Source organism: Ahaetulla prasina, chromosome 3 (assembly GCF_028640845.1).
Source record: "Ahaetulla prasina isolate Xishuangbanna chromosome 3, ASM2864084v1, whole genome shotgun sequence".
In the NCBI taxonomy this organism is placed as follows: Eukaryota; Metazoa; Chordata; class Lepidosauria; order Squamata; family Colubridae; genus Ahaetulla; species Ahaetulla prasina.
In genome coordinates, this window is record NC_080541.1 from 205189113 (window position 1) to 205201333 (window position 12221).

Consider the following 12221-nt stretch of genomic DNA (forward strand, 5'->3'; position numbering starts at 1 on the left):
CGCACTGCTTTCTAGATCTAGAAGAAATAAGATTGGCTCCCACCTTGATAATTTTCCAGAAGACCCTGAAAACGTCAGCAGATCTGGGGATCCCAGATTTATATGGAACTGATCAAGCGGCTGCAATGAGAGGTTGAGGATATTAGGAGTTTTATACTGTTGATTTTTAACGTTGTAAGCTGCCCGGAGTCAATGCGTGTGAAGTGGGCAGGCATATAAATTTCTTTAGTAAATAGATAAATTCAGGAATGATAGAAAATAGATCTTCCCTTCTTCCGAGGTGGGTAAAATGAGGAGCAGATTGTTGGGGGCAATAAAGTTGACTTTGTATATAATATACAAATAGGATGAAGACTATTGCTTAACACAGTGTAAGCCGCCCTGAGTCTTCGGAGAAGGGCTGGATATAAATTCAAATTAAAAAAAAAATTAGCCCGGGGTTTGTATATTCTAGCAGAAATAATGGAACTCCAGTTTGTTGAAGTCCTGCTATGGCAGGGGTGGCAGGAACTTGTGTTGTCACAGTGGCATCATGTGACGTATCGGGACTTCTTCCTCCTTCGCTAAACTGGGTGTGGAGGTTGCCAGCGTGTTACACATCTGGCCCACAGGCCGCAAGTTTGACAGCCCTGTGCTATGGTCTCAGTGTAAAACTGGGAGGTTGAAACATTTCTGATCATACTTCTATCTTTGGGCTATTTGGCTCTTCCGTAATATCACTGGAAAGGAATGTGCCCACCATCCTTACTGAAACCCTCTAGGGAGAATTAATTCTGAATGTTGTCAAAAAATTACTGACATGGAACCACCCATACATACTAAAAGAGTTCAGGTGCTATAGTTACAGTTTTTTGTGTTAAAACCTCAGTGGGAGAGCTAGAATTTTGACCTTCTGTTTTCCTGAGGAATTCAAATTAAAATATCCCTGACAGATTATAGATCAGCATCTGCTTCACCACATCCAATGGAGAAGAGACCAATTCAATTTCTATAAATGATTGATTCCATTGCTAGCTGCTCTTCCTGTTAAGGAAGTTTTTAACATACATTTAGCTGGAATCTGCCTTACCAAAATCTAAATCCCTTTTGTACTGCTTTCTAGATCTAGAAGAAATAAGATTGGCTCCCACCTTGATACTTTTCCAGAAGACCCTGAAAACGTCTGCAGATCTGGGGATCCCAGATTTATATGGAACTGATCAAGCGGCTGCAATGAGAGGTTGAGGATATTAGGAGTTTTATACTGTTGATTTTTAACGTTGTAAGCTGCCCGGAGTCAATGCGTGTGAAGTGGGCAGGCATATAAATTTCTTTAGTAAATAGATAAATTCAGGAATGATAGAAAATAGATCTTCCCCTTCTTCTGTGTGACTTCATTTCAGACATTTGAAGAACACTATCAGATTCCCACTCCCATTTTTTTCCAAGACAAAATACGTCCAGCTCCTTCAATGCTTCTTCACTAGATTTAGTTTCATTCTCTTGTCCTTCTTTTAAACTACTTCAACTGCTCTTAAGAGTTAGGTGCCCAGAATGCATACAGTACTCAAAGCGAGGTGACCAATACTAAGTATAGAAGAACCGTTGCTTTCTGTGCTTTGTAAAGTTTACTCTTGTGGGTGCACTCTAAAATTACATTTGCCTTCAAGGATATGTGTATGAGTATGAAAAAAGTTAAAACGGTAAGCTACACCTGTGTGATTGAACATGTAATGAAATGTAGTGCACATCAATACATGTAAGTGATGGGGCTTCAATCATGTGGTCCCAGTCGCCATCTTGACTGTTTTGTCTTCCCCCTGGATGTGTCATTTGCCTTTTTTGCCTGGCTGCATCATGATCTGACTTGGGTTCAGCTTGTGATCACCTACAGTTTGATTTATAAAGAATCAGATATTCATAATTATATAGTTACGAATTTAATTTCTATTTTTTTGAGTTACTACTGTGGGGACTGTATTTTTTCAATAGCTGATTGATAGGACAACTTCTTTTAAAATTAAGGAATCTTTCTAAGAGTTACTTATTATGCAGTATCATCAGGAACAAATAGCAAATAGCCCCATATTCAAGCCCTTTAAAAGAATTTCTTTATACTCCCATGTTTTTTTTAATGTTTTTATGGTTGCAATATCTATCTTTGACCAGCAGGTGTCTTCAACTACCTAAAAATGATGCTGTGGGAAAGTTGAGAAACTGAAAAGGTGAATTTAAAAGTGCAGGATTTCCTTTTTAATGTTTTTTATCATAAAAGCAAAGACAATTACATATGAAAATAATGCTTTCTGAAAAGTCACTGATCCTTTAGAAATTGGAAGGTAAAAACAAATATGGAGCAAATGTGACAGGATAACCCACAATTTGCAAATACAATCCCTATCTGTTTATCAGATTTCATATTTTCATAATTATCTAGGCAATTTTATATTTGATTAGCTCTTAGTTTGAAATTCTGCCTTTTGCAGCATTCTTTTTCCATATCAAGACAAAAGAACGTAAGTTCTGCATATTATGAGGTAGCTAGTAGGAAAAAACAAAGCACTGGGAGCAGTTGACTAAATAGGCTCTGAAGAATTATTGCTAGATTTACCCCTCAAATTAAGGATTATTAATGGATTATTTTAACCATGTTTAATTAAGTGAGCCTTTATGGCAGAATTCATACATCATGCAAAACTATAACCCATGATAGACAAATTTGCTAATTTGCATAACACCCTAACATTAGACCGGCTCAAGGTTGTCTCAGTCTTCCCTTCTTCCGAGGTGGGTAAAATGAGGAGCAGATTGTTGGGGGCAAAATGCTGACTCTGTAAACACTTAGAGAGGGCTGTGAAAGCACTGTGAACAGTATATAAGTCTAAGTGCTGTTGCTATTATATAAATTGCATTATGGCTAAGCACAACATACGAAGCCATTCCAGCCTCTCACATACAAAGGCGTTGGATTTCAATCGTGTGGTTGTGGTCACCAACCACACAATTTTTAAAATTGTTCTGGGGATGCTGCTGCAGAGCCATATAATGTCCATCTTAAAACCTGATGCAAAAGGCAGTACAATTTAAAGGAAGATTTTTTTTTCCACACCAACTCTCAAATGTTAGTAAGTAATAGGTACCTTGGGTGCAATCCCAGAACAACTGGAGCACCACTTAAACACCATCAACACTGACAAAATTACTATCCGTCAATTACGAAAAAGCAGCTTTGCTCAGAACAGCTTACATCCTGCAACTGCCTATTTGAACTATCCCAGGTCCTTGGGGAAGGACTTGATAGGTGGACAAAACTGCCAAATCTAGCCTGAATATCTCACTGACTATGCGGCAACCCTTAATACCCTGTTTCCCTGAAAATAAGACATCCCCTGATAATAAGCCCAATCAAGCTTTTGAGTGCATGCGCTAAAATAAGCCTCCCGGAAAATATTTAAATGCAGAGCTGGAAATCAGGTAAGACAGCAAGAGGAGCCCCATCTTGCTCCACGCACCCCAAAATAAAAAGACCTTCCCAAAAATAAGGCCAAGTGCTTATTTTGGGGTTCAAAAAAAAGATAAGACAGGGTCTTATTTTTGGGGAAACACGATAATACATAATACAATCTATTGGAGACTTTCAGTGAAGATAGGGAGAACTGTATTAAGTCTGTTCATTCACCAGTATGGAATTTCTTAAGATTTGTTTTTCATTCCTGGCTAGAAAAGCTAGAAAAAGCTAGAAAAGCTAGAAAAAGCTAGAAAAGGGATTTCATTACAGTCCGACTTAAATTCTTGGTCTCTCATTCCCCAATATTTTGGCAAAATGTTATACTAGTGATTCTGAATTTGAAATATTCCAAATCTTTGGAATATAAGCAGCATCATTAAAAAAAAACAACCACCATAAACTTGAAGCTGATGTCCAAGCATGAACAGAAAACATCTAAGTTTTGTAGAAAAACATCTGTGGGGATTTTCAATCATCCAAGTCATGTCCCAAAGGTGCTTTTTTCCCAAGGCAAAAGACAAAGTCCAGTTGCCTCTTGAAACACTTTCCAAAACAATAAAAGTCCAGTTGCCTCTTGAAAAAAAGCACCTTTGGGACAACCATGACCTGGATGACTGAGAATCTCCAAAGACATTCAACTCATAGTTGTCCCAAAGGTGCTTTTTTTCAAGAGGCAACTAGACTTCCTTGTTTTTTTCCCCTTGAAAACCTTTACTTCTCATCCTAAAAGCTGACCTGAGGAAGCTTCTTTGATGAGAAGTGAAATGTTTTCAAGGAAGGAAAAAACAAGAAAGTCCACTTCCTTTGGAAAAGCAGCTTTGGGACGATTTCATAGATAATCTTCAGCAGAATTAGTTCGACAAATTATTTAAGCAAAGTAATAATTTCTAAAACAAACAAACGAAACATAAAAAACATCCACCAGTCCTTTCAAACATTTAATACATTTATTGTGGCAGGTAAAACTTAGGAACATAATTAAAAGAGAATAGAAAAATTAAAAAAAATATTATCAATTAAAAAGTGTGAAATGTTTTATTGGTTTTTGTTCACCTAGATCTGGAGACATGCCAATTCAGAGTCCTGTCTAGTACGAAGTTTATTTGGTAATTAAGGGAACTATTTGCTTCCCTCAGTATAACGTAAGAAAGTGAAGGTTTGGAAAAAAAAGGTGGGAGGAAATAAATGGTGAGACTTTCCTTCAGGGTGGAGGAGTGTATGTTCAAGCAAGGAGTGGACTTTTCCTTAATCTTGCACTCAAATGGGCCCCCTGTGAAGTCAGTGGTTTGTGCAAGCATTGATATAAATCACAGTGTGGCAAGAGTCACAAGAAGGGCATTGGGCTTTAGTGCTTCTTTCCTTCTATAGTCAGCACTTCCAGAGCAACGTAGTTGATTGGCTGCCTTCGGTGCCTTTGGTCCAAGTGGCTTATCGGCTAGAATAACTAATGTGGCTTTTTGTGTCAGCTATTGTTCAAAACTTTATTACCTACTGTAATGCGCCAAAATAAAATCTGATACTTAATAAAGTATTCAGTGCTTTTCCCACGTAAGCAAACTTGGCGCTGCAGATAGTCATGGGGATCTTCTCACACCATAGTTGTATTCCTTGTGTTGTGAAGCAAAATTTTGCTACAGAAGAGGTGACTTTAGGGTTTCTCTCAGTTGCCAGGTAGCTAATATAAAACATTTCAGTACAACCTGAAATATTTTTAAATGCTGGTTGGAGAAGTCATCATCTAACATTGGAGGAAAAAAGGCTCAGCGTAGAAAAACTTGGGATCTCACTGGGCCTGATCCAGATAGGCTTCTAGGAATTTGCCTTCCAACTAAAGAGAGAATGTCTACTATGTACCCAATTTTTTATTCTTCCCTGTAATCGGACATTCATTTATACTGCTCTGAATTTCTGGGCCACGGAACAAAATAAGTAGCAAGAGGCAAAGTTCCAGTGTTTGCGAGCATGAATTGCTGTTAGCTAATAAGACAGAAAATGACATCTCAGTTGTGGGAAAGGAGAAAGCAGAAAGAAAAGACACAGGCACACACAGTATGAAAGAGATAATTGAAAGCCAGTTTAAAAGCTGTGTTTCAGCAGAACAGTAGAAACTCAAATGCTTAATTGATTATTGTTGTTATAGCGTCAGGCTAGAAACTGGGAGACTGAATTCTAGTCTCACCTTAAAACACAAAGCCAGTTGGATGACCTTAAGCCAGTCACTTTCTCTCTTACCCCTAGGAAGGAGGTAAGGGAAAACCACTTCCAAAAATCCTTCCCAAGAAAACTGCAAGCACTACTCCAGGCAGTCAAAAGGAATCAATGCTAACTAGAAGGAAAAAATATCCCCCAAAACAAAAATGGAAACCTGCTATTACAGTAAAAGCTGAGATACTCTCTGTGATACTTGCCTTTTCTATGGATTGTTTTTTACAAGTGGTATATGTATTTCTTTTGTTTGCCTTCATCTATTTTTTAATTATATCTCTTAGCTTCCATTTTTTTAACATTAGTGTTCTTTGTTGAGACTTTAGAATGCCAAAGGCAAAATGCTACAAAGATAAGACATATCAGAGTCAAGAATTTGTTCTTAAATAGAAAAATCTCAAACATACAAGGAAGAGGGAGAATGTGCAAGCTTTTTCTTAAATTAAAAAAATACAGAAAGTTGCATTTCGGACATAGATTAGCCATCTAATCTCCCTAGAAAGGCACAGAAGTCTATCGCAAAAATAAAAAGTGTTTTTTGTAGGACACTCTTGTATACAAAACAAAAAACCCACTGATTTTGCTTTCATATGCTGTTTAAAAAACCCACGGGAGATGCAGTTTTACCCTTCCCCTCAAAAATGGCCACAAGACTTAACAAATGCAATTAGTATAATTGAACTGCTTTGTTATAAATTATATACATTCAGACCACATTAAAATTATTATTCCATGTTACACCGAAGAAGTAGTTAAGGCTTTATGATATTTACATGAAATGAGCAAGCACCTTAATCACACACACCATTAACTTATTCCTTCTAACATTGAAATTTGACAATAACCAATTTTCTATAGCTATTTTAAACATTTTGGAGGAGGAATCATACTGAATAAAATCAATCACTGAACGCTACATGATCCAATGGAAGTAATTTAAGTCTAACATTTGTGCAGAACACAAATTCTGTCCCGCTTCACTTCCATCCCAAACTGCTACCAAGTTAGCTGTAGGCTGATACAGCAGTGGCCTGCTCAAATATCAAGGACTGGAACACTTATTTTAGGAGACAGTCAGCTTTAAGTAACCCTAATGAACTAGGATGAGACTCCCAAATATTCTGTTGCACGCCACATGGACAATGTCTTGATATGATAGCAAGATGAAGCAACTGGAAGGATGCACCAAACACTAAGTGCATTAAAGTGATGACAATACCTTTCCCTCCGATTCTCATATAGCAACTCTGAATTTGTTCTTTAAAAACCCGGGAGCTAGCTTGCTTTCTTTGCCATTCCATATGGCCTTAAATCATTTTCAGAGTGGGAATTCATGTTGATACAACACATTACCGTGCCAATGACAAATGTTACTAGGAGGGTACACTGCCTTCTCCAACTAATGGCTTTGGAGTGTCAAGGATGACAATGTTCAATTATCAGCAAATGTGGCTAACAGAAGGTGCTCAGTAACAAACGAGAATAATCCATTTGCATTTTCAAGTATTGTTTTGAGGAGTGAGTCTTTTAACTACAGTCTGTTAGCACTTTTTAAAAAGCTTTGTGCTTAGTCCATTATCTTTCTGCAAGTCTTTTAATTTGGCTGATGGCTTTTTTTTTCTTTTAAAAAAAATTGGCAACAGGTTTTCACAACAGCAGAAGCCTGGCAAGGGTTATTTTATTTTCTGGGCCCATTTCATGTCATCTGCTCTGGGTTTTTCTCCTGTTAGTCCTTCAATGATATTCTCCAGGAATCTCCAAAATCTGATTTTTTCCAGTGGGTAGTTTAGCCAGCCTAGAAAGATTATAGAAGAGGAGCAGCATGTGAGTGTAAATTGGCAAGCAGCAATTTTTGGTAACTGAATTGTTTTACGATACTATTGCATAAAATGAATGTAAGAAATAAAGATGTCAATTTAACAGAAGAAAGATGCAATTTTCAATTTTATTCCTCTGACTACTGAAATCCAAGAGTATTCCAAAGCCATTTAGAATGGCAGTTTTTTAATGGCGAACTTCACACATTAAAATAACCCCTGGTTTATCTAAGGTCTGTTAAACTCAGACTCTGAATGAGTTCAGTCACACATCAAGCCACCTAAGTTTTGTTTTGGGTTAACATGTGAAAAGCCATCCATAAGCTATGATTTATAGCTTAACAGATTGTGCATACCAGACTGACACATTTAATAAACCATGACTTACAATGAATGTGAACCAATCTGAAAACTGCAGTTCAATTTAATAGGTACAGCCTTCTTTTTAGTCAAATCATATTTTCCATTATTTATTTTCTCCTGTCTTTCATCTCTTTGTAGCCAGAGAAGGACATGGAACAGAACAGGAAAACACGAAGTACGCAACAACAGAAATGCTCAGCTGTTGTTGTTTTGTCAGCGTTCCAGAAAAAAACTCAACTCCAAGTACAAACTCTGAAGCAAGCATTTTTCAAAGTTCCATTTACTAGAATAGGTAAACTGGCACATCTGGGAAAACCCGAATCTGAGAGGTCCAGGCTTTCCATCAGTAAATCAAAATCATCCCCTCACTCCTCAGTCGATCACATGCTCCAATCACCATCCGTCCCATCTCAAGAAAGCACTCCGATCACTCCTTCTCCAGATGTAGGATCAGCCTGACTTTGACTGACAGGAAGAATCCTATTATGTCTAAAGACAAACCCTCTACTAATTCCACCCCCCCTTACTTTCCCACACATGAGAAAGTGGCAGCACGGAAGCTTCCGGCCTAATATGGCTTCCAGAGCTGACATGTTTTTTCTTTCAGAACCTTACACAGATCCATCAGTTCATTTGTGTCTTTAAAAGGCTGTTTAGCTAGACAGAAATTTTATTTCTGCCACATAATGAGTTTCACTTCATTTTACCTGTAGTAATACAGAAATATGTCTCATGTGGAGACACATGGTGGATCCGGTGGTGTTTCCGTGGCAGGATAATGTGCCAGTCCTGCAGAAAAATTACCCAGCGAGGAAGACCAAAGTAGGTATGAGACCACTTGTGAATCTGGTTGGTCAAGGTTGCAAATACAGACAGGGCAAAGACGTAGCACTCCCAAGGACATGTTTGGTGTAACACTTCTAAAAATAAAGAGAATATAGAATTTATTGTACTCTTACTGAACAACAGCTAAACTGTGTGTTACAATACAACTATTTAATAAGTTCACGCTAATAAAGAACTTTTGCATCAGAAGTAACACTGTATTCCAATTTGTATGACAGACATATAGAACTGTCTACTCTATTTGTTGTTTCCCCTTACACTTTTATTCCATAAACAAGGTGAAAAACTTCATTAACCTTTTTTTGGAAATGTGCATAGAATTACTCTATTGTCTTCAAAGGCCTGTTCACTATTCTTTAGAAGGATACGTCTGGTTTCCTCATGGATCTGTCAGGCTCTCACTTACCTGGTGATAAAGAAGCTAATTTATAGGCCATGTTTGCCAGTGGAACTACTGTCAACATGCAGTTATCGCCATTGGTTTCTATGAAGTCATGCCTGGTAATTGCTGTTGGATCAATGTGATGTTCTCTGAAAGGTCTAATAAATGCCTGAAAGTAGTAAAAAGCAGAAAGATGAAACTTTAGCTTTTAGCTCAGATGAAGTCTTAGCATCAACAGATTTTACTGATCTACTCATGCACATACCTAGATAGATAATTTGGGTTGGTATTTGCAGGGGAATATCCAAAAAATGTCCCAAAAAAAAAATTAAGATGAGAGGGACAGGTAAAGCCCTCACTCTTTGTATGTGACCCCAATGGGACATCAGAACTGCCAACTTGACCCCAGCTAGATTTGTGGATTAGAAAAGAACCACCATCCCATCCTATCAGGATTTTGATCATAGGCAAGCCAGCGCATATTAAAAAGTTATCTAAAGCAATATAGGAAATTAAAAGCAGCACTGGAGTGAGTAAAATGATTATATATTAACTATCACTTTATTGCAAGTACTACATTATTAGCCCAAGTCTATAACCTTTTTATCTCCTCAGTGAGAATACCATGCAAGCAAATAAATGGAATATTAAAAGCTAGTCATAAAGCATATCCTATAGACAGCTCTTTGATTTTTCTTATTTATCTAGATATGTTATCTATTCATCTAGAACAGGGGTGTCAAACTCAATTTCATTGAGAGCCGCATCAGGGTTGTGTTTGACCTTGGATGGGCTGGGTGTGTATGGCCAGAGTGGGCATGGTCAGCTTGACATCACTCGTGTCAGGGAGGGCATCTGTGGCGGCCTGCGCGCTCTGCCAGCAAAAATGGGCTCCCGAGGTCAGGAGCTCGTTTGCGGCTGGGCTGGCTTATTGCAAACCCTCTGCTAACGAAAATGGAGCTGGGGGGGGGGGCGCGCGACCCTTAAGAGCTCCATTTTCGGCTGGGCTGGCCTCCTGCAGCCCTCTGCCAGGGAAAATGGAGCTGGGGGGGGGGTCATACACACCCCTCCCGAACTCCGTTTTCGCTGGCAGAGGCACCACAGGCTGGTCCTTAGCTGTTTTCAGGGCAACCTGGCAGGCCAGATCTAAGCACCCTGCTGGCCAGATCCAGCCCCCGGGTGTTGAGTTTGACACCCCTGATCTAGAATGTTTAATTTAATACTGTATATATATGGGCTTTAATATATTGCATCAAGTTTATTAAAATTGGAATAAGAGGTGTGTGTGGGGGAAATAAACTGAAAAATAAGGCACTGGCATTTGTCAGAATTAAGATTAAAATATGTAATATCATAAACAAGTCAGCAGTCTGGGAAATACACCCAAAATGTAATCTGCTATTATTCTGAAGTCATAAACTGTGGACAAGCTAAACACTTAAATAAACAACACTTAAATAAGATGCTTCAATATAAACTAGTATAGTTTAAGTTCACAAAACTCATTGAGGCAAAATATGGTTTGTTAGTTTGTGACTTAGCATGTTATGCAAAGACAAGCAACGTGGTTTTGTTATGTTGATTCAACTGTTACTTATTTACTAAACTAGCTATGCTAACCAGGGCTGAATGTTATGTGAAAACAGCCAAAAAGTGACAATTTCAGGTTGAAATTTCATCTTACTTTACTTTAAAATACCTAAAAGCAACCTGTTTAATTGATGATGGATTGGTTCACATATCACAATGAAACATTAATGAAGGGTTAGTGAATGTACACTTTCTTTTCTTCTCTTTGTGCTTACATTTCCATCCCTGACTTACAGGTTTGCTGTGACATTTGAATAAGAGATTAGTTATAAATCATCATTAATCTCCAAGACCACAGTTTGCTTAACTTTGGTTAATTCAATAAGATCCAATTATCTAGTTTCACCACTACATGCTATGTCACAAGCTGCAGTTTATGTCAATTATAATTTAGCATGATTTATCTAGTCTAAGGCACATTATGGTTTAGCACAGTATGTGAACTCCAGTAGAGAATTTTCATCAACTATTATTTATCTTAAGTATATTGAATTAATATGGTCAACTAGGAAGTTCAACACACACACACACACACACACACACACACACACACACACACACACACACACACACACACACGGAAAAAAAAGTCAGACCTTTCCAACTATTGGCAGATCTACCGATCCCCAAGTATCTGCTCCCCAGTGCACTAAGCCGGATACAAAGTCAGCAGTAATGACTCCTGCAACTTTAAGAGACAAAGGGAGGGAGGGATAGAGAGAAAGGTGAATTATTAGACATTTGGAACAATACAAAGATGGTGATTTAAAAAAAATATCAATAAAAGAGAGGTACAGTTTTGACAGATATGTAGCAGCCAGTAATGGTGATGGTTTTCCAAAATAGCTTCACAATAAGCCATTCAAACCGCTAGAAGCACCTGGATAACCACATAGGCTTAGAAGCGTAGCAAGGGTGGGTCTAATCAGTAGTTGTAGGGGAGATTACCAAGGATTACGGGCTAGACTGAAAAGCTAGAACAATATTCTAAACCAGGGGTGTCAAACTCATGGCCCGCAGCCCAGATGCATCACGTGCAGGCCACGCCCATGCCCGGTTTAGCGAAGGGGGAAAAAGTCACGAGATGTCATGTAATGACATGAGTTTGACACCCCTGTCCTAGAAGATGACAATGCCAAGGCCCTTCTATATTGTCAAGAAAATCACCAACAATCAAACTAGAATCAAAGAACAGCTTAATTTTGATCACTACAAACCATGTGGCTTTTCAAAGTCCAAATGTAGTCAATTAAAATACTGCAGCCTATTTTGTGCACAATACACAACTAAGCTTTTGGAAGATATCGTTACCCAACTTCATAACCACTCATAAGTATAAATAAGCATTTCCAAAATGCAACATGCTTACATGCTTATTTTTCATAGTCCTTACAGTACATTATATATTAAAGTTTCCTCTGAGGTGGGATCCCATTGCCTTTTTCTAGGATTTTTTTTTTACTTCTACCTATTCAGGTTCTAGGATGTATTTTGAATTGGTTCATACTTTCTTCACAGGCAACGATAAATA

The 12221-nt window shown here is 38.1% G+C and overlaps 1 protein-coding gene across 2 annotated transcripts in view; it reads right to left on the minus strand.

Annotated features, from left to right (window-relative positions):
* Positions 1–12221, minus strand: part of LOC131194218 (ubiquitin-conjugating enzyme E2 variant 1) — a 69950-nt gene that overhangs the window by 35762 nt on the left and 21967 nt on the right. Inside the window, exons 3-6 of one of the 2 annotated variants that reach the window (XM_058174955.1) lie at positions 11287–11378; positions 9125–9269; positions 8580–8792; positions 6892–7487 (exon numbers count right to left, since the gene is read on the minus strand). In XM_058174955.1, the coding sequence (XP_058030938.1) occupies positions 7366–7487; positions 8580–8792; positions 9125–9269; positions 11287–11378 (572 nt within the window). In that variant the 3' untranslated portion in view covers positions 6892–7365. Of the gene's footprint in view, positions 1–6891; positions 7488–8579; positions 8793–9124; positions 9270–11286; positions 11379–12221 lie in introns of those variants that run through there. The other variant, XM_058174962.1, reaches the window with a different exon arrangement.